Here is a 17701-nt window from a genome sequence, read left to right as displayed (position 1 = left end):
GGATTTTGGGGATCCCAGGCCGGGGTTACCCCCGGGTTTTGGGGTCCCCCTGATGTTGGGGTGCCCCCCATGCAAGGAACATTCACCCGGCCCTTTATGGGGTGCTGGGATTTGGGGTTTTTCCCCAGAATATTGGGTTTTTCCCCAGAATTTTGGGATTTTTTTGGATTTTGGGGATCCCAGACCGGGGGTACCCCCGGATTTTGGGGTCCCCCTGATTTTGGGGTGCCCCCCAGGCAGGGAACATCTACCTGGCCGATTATAGGGTGCTGGGATTTGGGGTTTTTCCCCAGAATTTTGGGATTTTTTCTGGGATTTTTGGGATTTTTTTGGATTTTGGGGATCCCAGACCGGGGGTACCCCCGGGTTTTGGGGTCCCCCTGATGTTGGGGTGCCCCCCAGGCAGGGAACATCTACCTGGCCGATTATGGGGTGCTGCAGGGGCTCCCCACTGCCACCATCGACGGCCGCCCCACCTTCGTGGCCGCCCCCCTGTGCCTCCTGCACCAGCGCCCCGACGGGGAGATGCTGCCCCTCGCCATCCAGGTGAGCCAAAAACCCCAAAAACCACCCCAAAAACCCCAAAAACCACCCCAAAAACCCCCAAAACCCACCCCAAAAACCCCCAAAACCCCAAAAAAAACACCCCAGAAACCCCAGAAACCCCAGAAACCCCAAAAAAAACACCCCAGAAACCCAAAAAAGCCCAAATTTGAAATCGGGGGGCTGGGAATGGGAGAATGGGGGAGATGCTGCCCCTCGCCATCCAGGTGAGCCAAAAACCCCAAAAACCACCCCAAAAACCCCAAAAACCCACCCCAAAAACCCCAAAAACCCCAAAAAACCACCCCAAAAACCCCAAAACCTCAAAAAGGGAGCTCAAAAATGGACCCGGACCCCAAAACCAGGGCGGGATTTGAAATGGGGGAGATGCTGCCCCTCGCCATCCAGGTGAGCCAAAAACCCCAAAAACGACCCCAAAAACCCCAAAAAACGACCCCAAAAACCCCCAAAACCCCAAAAAACCACCCCAGAAACCCCAAAAACCGACCCCAAAAACCCCAAAAAACCCCAAAAACCCCAAAACCACCCCAAAACCCCAAAAAGGGACCCCAAATATGGACCTGGACCCCAAAAACCGATCCCAAAACCTGGGGATTTGAAATGGGGGAGATGCTGCCCCTCGCCATCCAGGTGAGCCCAAAAACCCCAAAAACGACCCCAAAAACCCCAAAACCCCTAAAAAACACCCCAAAAACCTCAAAAAACCACCCCAGAAACCCCAAAAAATGACCCCAGAAACCCCAAAAACCCCAAATTTGAAATGGGGGGGCTGGGAATGGGAGAATGGGGGAGATGCTGCCCCTCGCCATCCAGGTGAGCCCAAAAACCCCACAAACCACCCCAAAAAACCCCAAAAAATGACCCCAAAAACCCCAAAACCGACCCCAAAAACCCAAGGAGGGACCCCAAAAAGCCCAAAAAGGAACCTAAGAACCCAAAAAGGACCCCAAAAATGGATGAGGACCCCAATAAAGAAGCCCCTGACCTTTGGGGTCCCCCTGACCCTTTTGGGGTCCCTTTGTCCCTTTTGGGGTGTGAACGTTTGGGGTCCCCCTGACCCTTTTGGGGTCCCTGTGAGGATTTTGGGGTGTCCCTTTTGGGGTTCCCTGACCCTTTTGGGGTTCCCTTGATGGTTTTTGGGGTTCCCCTGACCCTTTTGGGTTCCCTTTGTCCCTTTTGGGCTTTGAACATTTTGGGTTCCCCTGACCCTTTTGGGGTCCCTGTGATGGTTTTGGGGTGCCCATTTTGGGGTTCCCTGACCCTTTTTGGGGTTCCCCTGACCCTTTTGGGATCCCTCTCATGGTTCAGGTTCCCTTTGTCCCTTTTGAGCTTTGAACATTTTGGGTTCCCCCGACCCTTTTGGGTTCCCCTGCCCATTATGGGGTCCCTGGGATGGTTTTGGGGTGCCCCTTTTGGGGTTCCCCTGACCCTTTTGGGATCCCTGTGAGGATTTTGGGGTGCCTCTTTTGACCCTTTTTGGGGTTCCCCTGACCCTTTTGGGTTCCCTCTCATGGTTCAGGTTCCCCCTGACCCTTTTGGGTTCCCTTTGTCCCTTTTGGGGTGCGAACATTTCGGGTTCTCGCTGACAGATTTTGGGGTCCCTGTGATGGTTTTGGGGTGCCCATTTTGGGATCCCTCTGACCCTTTTGGGGTTCCCCTGACCCTTTTGGGTTCCCTTTGGGGTACGAACATTTCGGGTTCTCACTGATAGATTTGGGGTCCCTTTGATGTTTTTGGGGTGCCCCTTTTTGACCCTTTTTGGGGTTCCCTGACCCTTTTGGGGTCCCTCTCATAGTTCGGGTTCCCCCTGACCTTTTTGGGGTGTGAACATTTTGGGTTCCCCTGACCCATTATGGGGTCCCTTTGGTGGTTTTGGGGTGCCCATTTTTGACCTTTTTGGGGTTCCCCTGACCCTTTTGGGTTCCCTTTGAGGTGCGAACATTTTGGGTTCTCACTGACAGATTGGGGTCCCTGTGAGTGTTTTGGGTGCCCATTTTGGGGTTCCTCTGACCCTTTTTGGGGTTCCCCTGACCCTTTTGGGATCCCTCTCATGGTTCAGGTTCCCTTTGTCCCTTTTGAGCTTTGAACATTTTGGGTTCCCCTGACCCTTTTGGGTTCCCCTGCCCATTATGGGGTCCCTATGACTGTTTTGGGGTTCCCCTTTTGGGGTTCCCCTGACCCTTTTGGGGTCCCTATGCAGGTTTTGGGGTGCCCCTTTTTGACCCTTTTTGGGGTTCCCCTGACCCTTTTGGGATCCCTCTCATGGTTCAGGTTCCCCCAGACCCTTTTCGGTTCCATTTGTCCCTTTTGGTCTTTGAACATTTTGGGTTCCCCTCACCCTTTTGGGGTCCCTATGACTGTTTTGGGGTGCCCCTTTTTGACCCTTTTTGGGGTCTCTGTGATGGTTTTGAGGGTGCCCCTTTTGGGGTTCCCCTGACCCTTTTGGGTTCCCTTTGGGCTTTGAACATTTTGGGTTCTCCTGCCCATTACGGGGTCCCTTTGATGGTTTTGGGGTGCCCCTTTTTGACCCTTTTTGGGGTCCCCATGACCCTTTTGGGTTCCCTTTTGGGGTGCGAACATTTTGGGTTCCCCTGCCCATTATGGGGTCCCGGTGATGGTTTTGGGGTGCCCATTTTGGGATCCCCCTGACCCTTTTGGGGTTCCCCTGACCCTTTTGGGGTCCCTTTGGGCTACAAACATTTCGGGTTCCCCTGCCCATTATGGGGTCCCTTTGGTGGTTTTGGGGTGCCCATTTTTGACCTTTTTGGGGTTCCCCTGACCCTTTTGGGTTCCCTTTGGGGTGCGAACATTTCGGGTTCTCACTGACAGATTGGGGTCCCTGTGACTGTTTTGGGTGCCCATTTTGGGGTTCCTCTGACCCTTTTTGGGGTTCCCCGACCCTTTTGGGTTCCCTTTGGGGTGTGAACATTTTGGGTTCTCACTGACAGATTGGGGTCCCTGTGAGTGTTTTGGGTGCCCATTTTGGGGTTCCTCTGACCCTTTTTGGGGTTCCCCTGACCCTTTTGGGATCCCTCTCATGGTTCAGGTTCCCTTTGTCCCTTTTGAGCTTTGAACATTTTGGGTTCCCCTGACCCTTTTGGGTTCCCCTGCCCATTATGGGGTCCCTATGACTGTTTTGGGGTTCCCCTTTTGGGGTTCCCCTGACCCTTTTGGGATCCCTGTGAGGATTTTGGGGTGCCCCTTTTGACCCTTTTTGGGGTTCCCTGACCCTTTTAGGATCCCTCTCATGGTTCAGGTTCCCCCAGACCCTTTTCGGTTCCATTTGTCCCTTTTGGTCTTTGAACATTTTGGGTTCCCCTCACCCTTTTGGGGTCCCTATGACTGTTTTGGGGTGCCCCTTTTTGACCCTTTTTGGGGTCTCTGTGATGGTTTTGAGGGTGCCCCTTTTGGGGTTCCCCTGACCCTTTTGGGGTCTCTTTGGGCTATGAACATTTCAGGTTCCCCCTGACTCTTTTGGGGTCCCTTTGATGGTTTTGGGGTGCCCCTTTCTGACCCTTTTTGGGTTCCCTTTGGGCTACGAACATTTCAGGTTCCCCCTGACCCTTTTGGGGTCCCTGTGACTGTTTTGGGGTGCCCCTTTCTGACCGTTTTTGGGGTTCCCTGACCGTTTTTGTGGTTCCCTGACCCTTTTTGGGGTTCCCTGACCCATTTTGGGGTTCCCTGACCGTTTTTGGGGTTCCCTGACCCTTTTGGGTTCCCTCTCATGGTTCACGTTCCCCCTGACCCTTTTGGGTTCCCTTTGTCCCTTTTGGGGTGCGAACATTTCGGGTTCTCACTGACAGTTTGGGGTCCCTGTGAGGGTTTTGGGGTGCCCATTTTGGGGTTCCCTGACCCTTTTTGGGGTTCTCTTTGGGCTGTGAACATTTTGGGTTCCCCTGCCCATTATGGGGTCTCTATGACTGTTTTGGGGTGCCCATTTTGGGGTTCCCTGACCCTTTTGGGGTTCCCTGACCCTTTTTGAGTTCTCCTGACCCTTTTGGGTTCCCTTTTGGGGTGCGAACATTTCGGGTTCTCACTGCCCATTACGGGGTCCCTTTGAGTGTTTTGGGGTGCCCATTTTTGATCCTTTTTGGGGTTCCCTGACCGTTTTTGTGGTTCCCTGACCGTTTTTGGGGTTCCCTGACCGTTTTTGTGGTTCCCCAGCTGTCTCAGGAGCCCGGCCCCGAGTCGCCGCTGTTCGTGCCCCAGGACCCGCCCTGGCTCTGGGCCCTGGCCAAGGCCTGGGGTCCCTGGGAGGGTTTTGGGGTGCCCCTTTTGGGGTTCCCTGACCCTTTTGGGTTCCCTTTGGGCTATGAACATTTCAGGTTCCCCCTGACTCTTTTGGGGTCCCTTTGATGGTTTTGGGGTGCCCCTTTCTGACTCTTTTGGGTTCCCTTTGGGCTGTGAACATTTTGGGTTCCCCTCACCCTTTTGGGGTCCCTATGACTGTTTTGGGGTGCCCATTTTTGACCCTTTTTGGGGTTCCCCTGACCCCTTTTGGGGTTCCCCTGACCCGTTTGGGTTCCCTCTCATGGTTCGGGTTCCCCCTGACCCTTTTGGGATCCCTTTGGGGTACAAACATTTCGGGTTCCCCTGCCCATTATGGGGTCCCTATGAGTGTTTTGGGGTGCCCATTTTGGGGTCCCTGTGCCCCTTTTGGGATCGCCCTGACACATTTGGGGTCCCCTTCCCTTTCAGCTTCCCCCTGACCCTTTTCGGTTCCATTTGTCCCTTTGGGGATGTGAACGTTTTGGGTTCCCCTGACCCTTTTGGGATCCCTATGACTGTTTTGGGGTGCCCCTTTCTGACCGTTTTTGGGGTTCCCTGACCCTTTTGGGTTCCCTCTCATGGTTCAGGTTCCCCCTGACCCTTTTGGGTTCCCTTTGGGCTGCGAACATTTCGGGTTCTCACTGACAGATTTAGGGTCCCTGTGAGTGTTTCGGGGTGCCCCTTTTGGGGTTCCCTGACCCTTTTTGGGGTTCCCTGACCCTTTTGGGGTGTGAACATTTTGGGATCCCTCTGACCCTTTTGGGGTCCCTGTGAGTGTTTCGGGGTTCCCATTTTGGGATCCCCCTGACTCTTTTGGGTTCCCTTTGGGCTACGAACATTTCAGGTTCCCCCTGACCCTTTTGGGATCCCTATGACTGTTTTGGGGTGCCCCTTTCTGACCGTTTTTGGGGTTCCCTGACCCTTTTGGGTTCCCTCTCATGGTTCAGGTTCCTCCTGACCCTTTCGGGTTCCCTTTGACCCTTTTGGGCTGCGAACATTTTGGGTTCTCACTGACAGATCTGGGGTCCCTTTGATGGTTTTGGGGTGCCCATTTTGGGGTTCCCCTGACCCTTTTTGGGATCCCTTTGGGATTTGAACGTTTTGGGATCCCCCTGACCCTTTTGGGGTCCCTGTGAGGGTTTTGGGGTGCCCATTTTGGGGTTCCCCTGACCCTTTTAGGATCCCTCTCATGGTTCAGGTTCCCCCTGACCCTTTTGGGTTCCTTTTGACCCTTTTGGGCTTTGAACATTTTGGGTTCCCCTGCCCATTATGGGGTCCCTGTGAGGGTTTTGGGGTTCCCCTTTTGGGGTTCCCCTGACTCTTTTGGGTTCCCTTTGGGCTACGAACATTTCAGGTTCCCCCTGACCCTTTTGGGATCCCTATGACTGTTTTGGGGTGCCCCTTTCTGACCGTTTTTGGGGTTCCCTGACCCTTTTGGGTTCCCTCTCATGGTTCAGGTTCCTCCTGACCCTTTCGGGTTCCCTTTGACCCTTTTGGGGTGCGAACATTTCGGGTTCTCGCTGACAGATTTTGGGGTCCCTGTGATGGTTTTGGGGTGCCCATTTTGGGATCCCCCTGACCCTTTTGGGGTTCCCCTGACCCTTTTGGGTTCCCTTTGGGGTGCGAACATTTTGGGTTCTCACTGACAGATTTGGGGTCCCTGTGATGGTTTTGGGGTGCCCATTTTGGGATCCCCCTGACCCTTTTGGGTTCCCTTTGGCTGCGAACATTTCGGGTTCTCACTGACAGATTTGGGGTCTCTATGACTGTTTTGGGGTGCCCATTTTGGGGTTCCCTGACCCTTTTGGGGTTCCCTGACCCTTTTTGAGTTCTTCTGACCCTTTTGGGTTCCCTTTTGTGGTGCAAACATTTTGGGTTCTCACTGCCCATTACGGGGTCCCTTTGAGTGTTTTGGGGTGCTCATTTTTGATCCTTTTTGGGGTTCCCTGACCCTTTTGGGTTCCCCTGACCCTTTTGGGGTTCCCTTTGGGGTGTGAACATTTTGGGTTCCCCTGACCCTTTTGGGATCCCTTTGATGGTTTTGGGGTGCCCCTTTCTGACCCTTTTGGGTTCCCTTTGGGGTGTGAACATTTCGGGTTCTCACTGACAGATTGGGGTCCCTGTGACTGTTTTGGGGTGCCCTTTTTGGGGTTCCCTGACCCTTTTTGGGGTTCCCTGACCGTTTTTGGGGTTCCCTGACCGTTTTTGTGGTTCCCCAGCTGTCTCAGGAGCCCGGCCCCGAGTCGCCGCTGTTCCTGCCCCAGGACCCGCCCTGGCTCTGGGCCCTGGCCAAGGCCTGGCTGCCCCGGGAGGGTTTTGGGGTGCCCATTTTGGGATCCCCCTGACCCTTTTGGGTTCCCCTGACCCTTTTGGGGTCCCTGTGATGGTTTTGGGGTGCCCATTTTTGACCCTTTTTGGGGTTCCCTGACCCTTTTGGGTTCCCTTTGTCCCTTTTGGGCTTTGAACATTTTGCGTTCCTCTGCCCATTGTGGGGTCCCTGGGATGGTTTTGGGGTGCCCCTTTTGGGGTTCCCTGACCCTTTTGGGATCCCCCTGACCCTTTTGGGTTCCCTTTGGGGTACAAACATTTCGGGTTCCCCTGACCCTTTCTGGGGTCCTTGTGGTGGTTTTGGGTTCCCATTTTGGGTTCCCATTTTGGGTTCCCCTGACCCTTTTGGGATCCCTCTCATGGTTCAGGTTCTCCCTGACCCTTTTGGGTTCGCTTTGGGCTACGAACATTTCGGGTTCCCCTGCCCATTACGGGGTCCCTGTGGTGGTTTTGTGGTTCCCTGACCGTTTTTGGGGTTCCCTGACCCATTTTGGGGTTCCCTGACCGTTTTTGTGGTTCCCCAGCTGTCTCAGGAGCCCGGCCCCGAGTCGCCGCTGTTCGTGCCCCAGGACCCGCCCTGGCTCTGGGCCCTGGCCAAGGCCTGGGTGCGCAGCTCCGAGTTCCAGGTGCACGAGGCCCTGACCCACCTGCTCCGGGCTCACCTGCTGGGCGAGGTCTTTGCCCTGGCCACGCTCAGGCAGCTGCCACCACAGCACCCCCTCTTCAAGGTAACCCCAAAACCCTGGAACCCCCAAAAAATCCCACTCTGAAAGGGGAAAAAATGAAAAATTCCCGGTCTGAAAGGGTAAAAAATGAAAAATTCCTGGTTTGAAAGGGTAAAAATGCAAAAATCCCGGTCTGAAAGGGTAAAAATGAAAAAATTCTGGCTCTGAAAGGCTAAAAAATGAAAAAATCCCAGTCTGAAAGGGCAAAAAATGAAAAAATCCTGGTTTGAAAGGGCAAAAAATGAAAAAATCCTGGTTTGAAAGGCCAAAAAATGAAAAAAATGTCGCTCCAAAACACAAAAAAAATCCACGCCAAAAAACCCCACCCCAAACCCCTAAAACCCCACAAAAAATCCTGGTCTGAAAGGCTAAAAACCAAAAAAATCCCAGTCTGAAAGGGCAAAAAATGAAAAAATCCTGGTTTGAAAGGGCAAAAAATGAAAAAAATCCCGATCTGAAAGGCTAAAAACCGAAAAATCCCCATCCGAAAGGGCAAAAACTGAAAAAATTCCCACCCCCAAACCCCAAAAAATCCCACTCTGAAAAATCCCAATCCTAAAAACCCCACCCCAAAAAACCCCACCCCAAAAAAACCCCAAACCGCCCAAAAAAACCAAAAACCCCAAAACCCAAAAACCCCAAATCCCCAAAAACCCCCAACCCCAAAAGATCCCTCTCTGAAAAACCCCAATGCTAAAAACCCCACCCCAAAAAACCCCAAAAATCCAATGCCCAAAAAATCCCGGTCTGAAAGGGCAAAAAATGAAAAAAAATCTAGTTTGAAAGGGCAAAAAATGAAAAAAATCCTGGTCTGAAAGGGCAAAACATGAAAAAAATCCTGGTTTGAAAGGGCAAAAAATGAAAAAAACCCTGGTTTGAAAGGCCAAAAAATGAAAAAATTCCACCCCGGAACCCCAAAACAATCCCACTCTGAAAGGGCAAAAAATGAAAAAATCCTGGTTTGAAAGGCCAAAAATGAAAAATTCCTGGTTTGAAAGGCCAAAAAATGAAAAAAATGTCGCTCCAAAACCCCCAAAACACAAAAAAAATCCACGCCAAAAAACCCCACCCCAAACCCCTAAAACCCCACAAAAAATCCCGGTCTGAAAGGCCAAAACACAAAAAAAATTCCCGGTCTGAAAGGGCAAAAAATGAAAAAATTCCGCCTCTGAAAGGCAAAAAAATGAAAAAATTCCTGGTCTGAAAGGGCAAAAAATGAAAAAATTCCACCCCCCAAACCCCAAAAAATCCCACTCTGAAAAACCCCAATCCTAAAAACCCCACTCCAAAAAACCCCAAAAACCCCACCCCAAAAAAACCAAAAACCCCAAATCCCCAAAAACCCCAAATCCCCAAAAACCCAAATCCCCAAAAAAACCCCAAAACCCCAGGCCCCAAAAGATCCCACTCTGAAAAACCCCAATCCCCAAAAAATCCCGGTGCCCCCCGCCCCATTTATTGCCCCATTAATTGCCCCTTCCCCATTTATTGCCCCCTGTGCAGCTCCTGGTGCCCCACACCCGGTTCATGGTGCCCCCCATGTTTTGCCCCATTTATTGCCCCTCCCCATGTTTTGCCCTATGTTTTGCCCCATTCATTGCCCCATTTATTGCCCCTCCCCATTTATTGCCCATCTATTGCCCCTTCCCGTTTATTGCCCCATGTTTTGCCCCATTTATTGCCCCCATGCAGCTCCTGGTGCCCCACACCCGTTTCACAGTGCCCCCCATGTTTTGCCCCATTTATTGCCCCCTCCCCATTAATTGCCCCATTAATTGCCCCGTGCAGCTCCTGGTGCCCCACACGCGTTTCACGGTGCAGATCGGGGGTGACCCCCATGTTTTACCCCATTAATTGCCCCATTAATTGCCCCCCGTGTTTTGCCCCATGCAGCTCCTGGTGCCCCACACCCGTTTCACGGTGCCCCATTAATTGCCCCATTAATTGCCCCCATGCAGCTCCTGGTGCCCCACACGCGTTTCACGGTGCCCCCATGTTCTGCCCCATTTATTGCCCCATTAATTGCCCCTCCCCATTAATTGCCCCCCGTTAATTGCCCCCCATGCAGCTCCTGGTGCCCCACACGCGTTTCACGGTGCCCCCATGTTCTGCCCCATTCATTGCCCCATGTTTTGCCCCCTCCCCATTAATTGCCCCCCATTAATTGCCCCCCATGCAGCTCCTGGTGCCCCACACGCGTTTCACGGTGCAGATCGGGGGTGCCCCCCATGTTTTACCCCATTAATTACCCCATTAATTGCCCCCCGTTTATTGCCCCCCATGCAGCTCCTGGTGCCCCACACGCGTTTCACGGTGCAGATTGGGGGTGACCCCCATGTTTTACCCCATTAATTGCCCCATTAATTGCCCCCCATGCAGCTCCTGGTGCCCCACACACGTTTCATGGTGCAGATCGGGGGTGCCCCCCATGTTTTACCCCATTAATTGCCCCATTAATTGCCCCATTAATTGCCCCATGCAGCTCCTGGTGCCCCACACGCGTTTCACGGTGCCCATTAATTACCCCATTAATTGCCCCATTAATTGCCCCATGCAGCTCTTGGTGCCCCACACGCGTTTCACGGTGCCCCATTAATTACCCCATTAATTGCCCATTAATTGCCCCATGCAGCTCTTGGTGCCCCACACCCGTTTCACGGTGCCCCCCATGTTTTACCCCATTAATTGCCCCATTTATTGCCCCCCATGCAGCTCCTGGTGCCCCACACGCGTTTCACGGTGCAGATCAGGGTGCCCCCTGTTCATTGCCCCGTTTATTGCCCCATCTTTTGCCCCATTTATTGCCCCTCCCCATGTTTTGCCCATTTATTGCCGCATTTATTGCCCCAGTTTTTGCCCCATTCATTGCCCCATGTTTTGCCCCATTCATTGCCCCATTTATTGCCCCATTAATTGCCCCATGCAGCTCTGGTGCCCCACACCCGTTTCACGGTGCCCCATTAATTACCCCATTAATTGCCCCATTTATTGCCCCCATGCAGCTCCTGGTGCCCCACACCCGTTTCACGGTGCCCCATTAATTACCCCATTAATTGCCCCATTTATTGCCCCCCATGCAGCTCCTGGTGCCCCACACGCGTTTCACGGTGCAGATCGGGGGTGCCCCATGTTTTACCCCATTTCTTGCCCCATTAATTGCCCCATGCAGCTCCTGGTGCCCCACACCCGTTTCACGGTGCCCCATGTTTTGCCCCATGTTTTGCCCCATTTATTGCCCCATGTTTTACCCCATTAATTGCCCCGTTAATTGCCCCATGCAGCTCCTGGTGCCCCACACGCGTTTCACGGTGCCCCCCATGTTTTACCCCATTTATTGCCCCCCTGTTTTGCCCCGTGCAGCTCCTGGTGCCCCACACCCGTTTCACGGTGCAGATCGGGGCCCTCGCCCGGCGCTTCCTGCTCAACCCCGGGGGGGTCTTTGACCGGGTGAGGGGGGGGCACCAAGGGGGCACCTGGGGGGGCACGGGGTGGGCACTGGGGGGCACTGGGGGGTCTGGGGGCTTCGATTGGGTCTGGGGGGCACAGGGGGGCACGGGGTGGGCACTGGGAGGGTCTGGGGAGGTCTGGGGGCTTCGATTGGGTCTGGGGGGGCACCAGGGATATGGGGGGGGGTCTGGGGGCTTCTATTGGGTCTGGGGGGCACTGGGGGCACCTGGGGGGCACTGGGGGGTACTGGGAATATGGGGGGCACCGGGAGTCTGGGGGCTTCGATTGGGTCTGGGGGGGCACTGGGGGGTACTGGGGATATGGGAGGGTCTGGGGGCTTCAATAGGGTCTGGGGGACACTGGGGGGGCATTGGGGGGGCACCGGGGATATGGGGGGGTCTGGGGGGTACAGAGGGTCTGGGGGGGCACTGGGGGGTACTGGGGATATGGGGGGGGGGGGGTCTGGGGGCTTCAATTGGGTCTGGGGGGCACTGGGGGGGCATTGGGGGGGCACCGGGGATATGGGGGGGTCTGGGGGGTACAGAGGGTCTGGGGGGCACAGGGTGGTACTGGGGGGTCTGGGGGCTTTGATTGGGTCTGGGGGGCACAGGGTGGGCACTGGGGGGTCTGGGGGGGGGTCTGGGGGCTTCAATTGGGTCTGGGGGTGCACCAGGGATGGGGGGGGGGGTCTGGGGGCTTCGATTGGGTCTGGGGGGCACTGGGGGGGCATTGGGGGGCACCGGGGATATGGGGTGGTCTGGGGGGGTACAGAGGGTCTGGGGGGGCACAGGGTGGGCACTGGGGGGTCTGGGGGCTTTGATTGGGTCTGGGGGCTTTGATTGGGTCTGGGGGCTTCAATAGGGTCTGGGGGGGCACTGGGGGGGTACCGAGGGGTCTGGGGGGCACTGGGGGGGCACCGGGAGGGTCTGGGGGCTTCGATTGGATAAGGGGGGGGGGTACCGGGGGTCTGGGGGTGCACCGGGGATATGGGGGGGGTCTGGGGGCTTCAATTGGGTCTGGGGGGGCACCTGGGGCATTGGGGGGGCACAGGGGGGTCTGGGGCTTCAGTGGGGTCGGTAAAAGGGGGGGGTGGGGGGGGAGGGGCGTTCCCAGAGGGGCTCGGGCGTTTGGGATCGCGGGGTTTGGGCGGGAATTGGGCGAGAATCGCGGGATTTTGGTGAATTTGGGCTGGAATTACCGGGTTTTGGTGACACTGGGGTGTCCCCCCGATGTCCCCTCGGTGTCCCCTCGGTGTCCCCAGGCGGTGGCGCTGGGCCGGGCGGGGGCTGCGGGCACCGATGGGGCGGGATTTGGGTTGGAATTGCGGGAATTTGGGTGGGAATTGCGGAATTTTGGGCTGGAATTGCGGGATTTGGGGTAGATTTACCGGGTTTTGGTGACACTGGGGTGTCCCCAGGCTGTCCCCTGAGTGTCCCCACTGTCCCCAGGCGGTGGCGCTGGGCGGGCGGGGGCTGCTGGCACCGATGGGGCGGGGTTTGGGCGGGAATTGTGGGATTTTGGGTGGGAATTGCGGGAATTTGGTGAATTTGGGCTGGAATTGCGGGGTTTTGGTGGCACTGGGGTGGGATTTGGTGTCCCCCCGATGTCCTCGATGTCCCCTCGCTGTCCCCAGGCGGTGGCGCTGGGCGGGCGGGGGCTGCGGGCACCGATGGGGCGGGGTTTGGGGTAGAATTACCGGATTTTGGGCTGGAATTGCGGGATTTTGGGCTGGAATTGCGGGGATTTGGGGTAGAATTACCGGGTTTTGGTGACACTGGGGTGGCACTGCCGTGTCCCCCCGATGTCCCAATGTCTCCTCGGTGTCCCCAGGCGGTGGCGCTGGGCCGGGGGGGCTCCTGGCGCTGGTGGCGCGGGGGCTGCGGGCACCAATGGGGCGGGATTTGGGGTAGAATTACCGGATTTTGGGTGGGAATTGCGGGATTTTGGTGACATTTTGGTGGCACTGCCGTGTCCCCTGAGTGTCCCCTGAGTGTCCCCTCGGTGTCCCCAGGCGGTGGCGCTGGGCCGGCGGGGGCTGCTGGCGCTGGTGGTGCAGGGTTTGGGGTAAAAATACCGGGTTTTGGGCTGAAATTGCGGGGATTTGGGCTGGAACTGCGGGGTTTCGGTGACACCGCCGTGTCCCCCCCGATGTCCCCTGAGTGTCCCCAATGTCCCCTCGGTGTCCCCAGGCGGTGGCGCTGGGCCGGCGGGGGCTGCGGGCGCTGGTGGCGCGGGTTTTGGGCTGGAATTGCGGATTTTGGGTGGGAATTGCGGATTTTGGTGACATTTTGGTGGCACTGCCGTGTCCCCGCGCTGTCCCCTGAGTGTCCCCAATGTCCCCTCGGTGTCCCCAGGCGGTGGCGCTGGGCGGCGGGGTCTCCTGGCGCTGGTGGCGCGGGGGCTGCGGGCGCTGCGCTGGCGCTCGCTGGTGCTGCCCCGGGACCTGCGGCACCGAGGGGTGGCGGCCACCAAGCGGCACCACTTCGGCAGCGACGCCACCAAGGTGTGGCGGGCCATCCGCAGGTGGGGACACCTGGGGACATGGGGACACCCCCTATGAACCCATTAATGTCCCCATTAATGTCCCCAGGCCACCAAGGTGTGGCGGGGCATCCGCAGGTGGGGACACCTGGGGACATGGGGACACACCCTATGAACCCAATGAACCCATTGATGTCCCCATTAATGTCCCCGGGCCACCAAGGTGTGGCGGGCCATCCGCAGGTGGGGACACCTGGGGACACCCCCTGACACCCCCTATGAACCCATTGATGTCCCCAGGCCACCAAGGTGTGGCGGGCCATCCGCAGGTGGGGACACCTGGGGACATGGGGACACACCCTATGGCCCCAATGAACCCATTAATGTCCCCAGGCCACCAAGGTGTGGCGGGCCATCCGCAGGTGGGGACACCTGGGACACCCCCTGGACACCCCCTATGAACCCATTGATGTCCCCAGTGTCCCCATTAATGTCCCCAATGTCCCCAATGTCCCCAGTCTCCTCAATGTCCCCATTAATGTCCACAATGTCCCCCCAATGTCCCCCAATGTCCCCTGGATGTCCCCAGGTTTGTCACCAAGGCTCCTATCCCTCTGTTACTCCAGTGTCCCCAGTGTCCCCATTGATGTCCCCAATGTCCCCAGGTTTGTCACGGGTGTCCCCATTGGTGTCCCCAGGTTTGTCACAGGGCTCCTGTCCCTCTATTACCTGTCCCCAGTGTCCCCAGGTCTGTCCCCAATGTCCCCATTGCTGTCCCAGGTTTATCACAGGTGTCCTGTCCCTCTATTACCTGTCTGTCCCCATTGTCCCAGGTTTGTCACAGATGTCCTGTCCCTCTATTACCTGTCCCAGGTTTGTCACAGGTGTCCCCATTGCTGTCCCAGGTTTGTCACAGGTGTCCTGTCCCTCTATTACCTGTCCCCAGGTTTGTCACAGGTGTCCCATTGTCCCCAGGTTTGTCACAGGTGTCCTGTCCCTCTATTACCTGTCCCAGGTTTGTCACAGGTGTCCCCAATGTCCCCAGGTTTGTCACAGGTGTCCTGTCCCTCTATTACCTGTCCCCAGGTTTGTCACAGGTGTCCTGTCCCTCTATTACCTGTCTGTCCCCAATGTCCCCAGGTTTGTCACAGGTGTCCCCATTGTCCCCAGGTTTGTCACAGGTGTCCTGTCCCTCTATTACCTGTCCCAGGTTTGTCACAGGTGTCCTGTCCCTCTATTACCTGTCCCCAGGTTTGTCACAGGTGTCCCCATTGTCCCCAGGTTTGTCACAGGTGTCCTGTCCCTCTATTACCTGTCTGTCCCAGGTTTGTCACAGGGCTCCTGTCCCTCTATTACCTGTCTGTCCCCATTGTCCCCAATGTCCCCAGGTTTGTCACAGGTGTCCTGTCCCTCTATTACCTGTCTGTCCCCAGGTTTGTCACAGGTGTCCCCATTGTCCCCAGGTTTGTCACAGGTGTCCTGTCCCTCTATTACCTGTCCCCAGGTTTGTCACAGGTGTCCCCATTGTCCCCAATGTCCCCAGGTTTGTCACAGGTGTCCTGTCCCTCTATTACCCCTCGGACGCCGCCGTCCAGGAGGACCCCGAGCTCCAGGCCTGGGTGGGCGAAATCTTCACCAGGGCTTCCTGGGCAGGAGGAGCTCAGGTGGGCACGGGGGGGACACACCTGGGGACACCTGGGGACACCTGGGGACACCTGGGGACAGGAGGAGCTCAGGTGGGCACGGGGGACACCTGGGGACACCTGGGGACAGGAGGAGCTCAGGTGGGCAGGGGGGGACACACCTGGGGACACCTGGGGACAGGTGGGGACACCTGGGACACGTGGGGACAGGAGGAGCTCAGGTGGGCAGGGGGGGGGGACACACCTGGGGACACCTGGGGACAGGTGGGGACAGGAGGAGCTCAGGTGGGCACGGGGGGGACACACCTGGGGACACCTGGGGACACCTGGGGACAGGAGGAGCTCAGGTGGGCACGGGGGGCACCTGGGGACAGGTGGGGGCAGGTGGGGACAGGAGGAGCTCAGGTGGGCACGGGGGGACACACCTGGGGACAGGTGGGACAGGAGGAGCTCAGGTGGGCATGGGGGGGGACACACCTGGGGACAGGTGGGGACAGGAGGAGCTCAGGTGGGCACGGGGGGCACCTGGGGACACCTGGGGACAGGAGGAGCTCAGGTGGGCACAGGGGGGGACACAGCTGGGGACACCTGGGGACACCTGGGGACACCTGGGGACAGGTGGGGACAGGAGGAGCTCAGGTGGGCATGGGGGGGCACACCTGGGGACAGGTGGGGGCAGGTGGGTTCAGGTGACCCCTCAGGTGGGCACAGATGGGTACAGGTGGGCTCAGGTGGGCTCAGATGGGCACAGGTGGGTTCAGGTGAGCTCAGGTGGGCACAGGTGGGCACAGGTGAGCTCAGGTGGGTTCAGGTGAGCTCAGGTGAGCTCTCAGGTGGGCACAGGTGGGTTCAGGTGGGCACAGGTGACCCCTCAGGTGGGTTCAGGTGGGCTCAGGTGGGCACAGGTGGGTTCAGGTGACCCCTCAAGTGTGCACAGGTGGGTACAGGTGAGCACAGGTGGGCACAGGTGGGCACAGCTGACCCCTCAGGTGGGCACAGGTGGGTTCAGGTGAGCTCTCAGGTGGCACAGGTGGGCTCAGGTGGGTTCAGGTGAGCTCTCAGGTGGGCACAGCTGGGGTCAGGTGACCCCTCAGGTGCCCTCAGGTGGGCTCAGGTGTCCTCAGGTGCCCCCGGCTGCCCTGTCCCAGGTGTCCCCTCCCGTCTGCACTCCGTGCGTGGCCTCGTCACCTTCGTCACCACCGTGATCTACACCTGCTCTGCGCACCACGCGGCCACCAACAGCGGCCAGGTACTGACCAGAGTGACCACACAGTGACCACAGTGACCACTGACCACTGACCACTGACCCACACTGACCACTGACCCACAGTGACCCACAGTGACCCACAGTGACCACACACTGACCCCCACAGTGACCACTGACCCTGCCCCACCGTGATCTACACCTGCTCTGCGCACCACGCGGCCACCAACAGCGGCCAGGTACTGACCACTGACCACTGACCACAGTGACCACTGACCACTGACCTACACTGACCCACACTGACCACTGCACTGACCACACTGACCACACACTGACCACAGTGACCACTCCCATTGACCACTGACCACTGACCACTGACCATTGACCATTGACCATTGACCACTGACCAGTGACCATTGACCACTGACCAGTGACCATTGACCACTGACCACTGACCATTGACCACTGACCATTGACCATTGACCATTGACCATTGACCATTGACCACTGACCATTGACCATTGACCATTGACCATTGACCACTGACCACTGACCATTGACCATTGACCATTGACCATTGACCACTGACCACTGACCATTGACCACTGACCATTGACCATTGACCATTGACCATTGACCACTGACCTACACTGACCACACTGACCACTGCACTGACCACACTGACCACACACTGACCACAGTGACCACTCCATTGACCACTGACCACTGACCACCTGACCATTGACCATTGACCATTGACCACTGACCATTGACCACTGACCAGTGACCATTGACCACTGACCACTGACCATTGACCACTGACCATTGACCATTGACCATTGACCATTGACCATTGACCACTGACCACTGACCATTGACCATTGACCATTGACCACTGACCACTGACCATTGACCATTGACCATTGACCACTGACCACTGACCATTGACCATTGACCATTGACCACTGACCATTGACCACTGACCACTGACCACTGACCATTGACCACTGACCATTGACCATTGACCATTGACCATTGAA

The 17701-nt window shown here is 56.8% G+C and overlaps 1 protein-coding gene across 1 annotated transcript in view; it reads left to right on the top strand.

Annotated features, from left to right (window-relative positions):
• LOC129134424 (polyunsaturated fatty acid lipoxygenase ALOX15B-like) overlaps window positions 1-17701 on the top strand; it is a 34846-nt gene that overhangs the window by 13510 nt on the left and 3635 nt on the right. Inside the window, 8 exon segments of the mRNA XM_077192973.1 lie at window positions 403-546; window positions 7686-7889; window positions 11247-11333; window positions 13523-13545; window positions 13710-13856; window positions 15358-15446; window positions 15449-15478; window positions 16606-16706. Coding sequence (XP_077049088.1) covers window positions 403-546; window positions 7686-7889; window positions 11247-11333; window positions 13523-13545; window positions 13710-13856; window positions 15358-15446; window positions 15449-15478; window positions 16606-16706 — 825 coding nt within the window.

This window comes from Agelaius phoeniceus, chromosome 36 (genome assembly GCF_051311805.1).
Source record: "Agelaius phoeniceus isolate bAgePho1 chromosome 36, bAgePho1.hap1, whole genome shotgun sequence".
NCBI classification, from domain to species: domain Eukaryota; kingdom Metazoa; phylum Chordata; class Aves; order Passeriformes; family Icteridae; genus Agelaius; species Agelaius phoeniceus.
The sequence above is the reverse complement of the archived record's forward strand: the minus strand, read 5'-3'. Positions and strand labels throughout refer to the sequence as shown.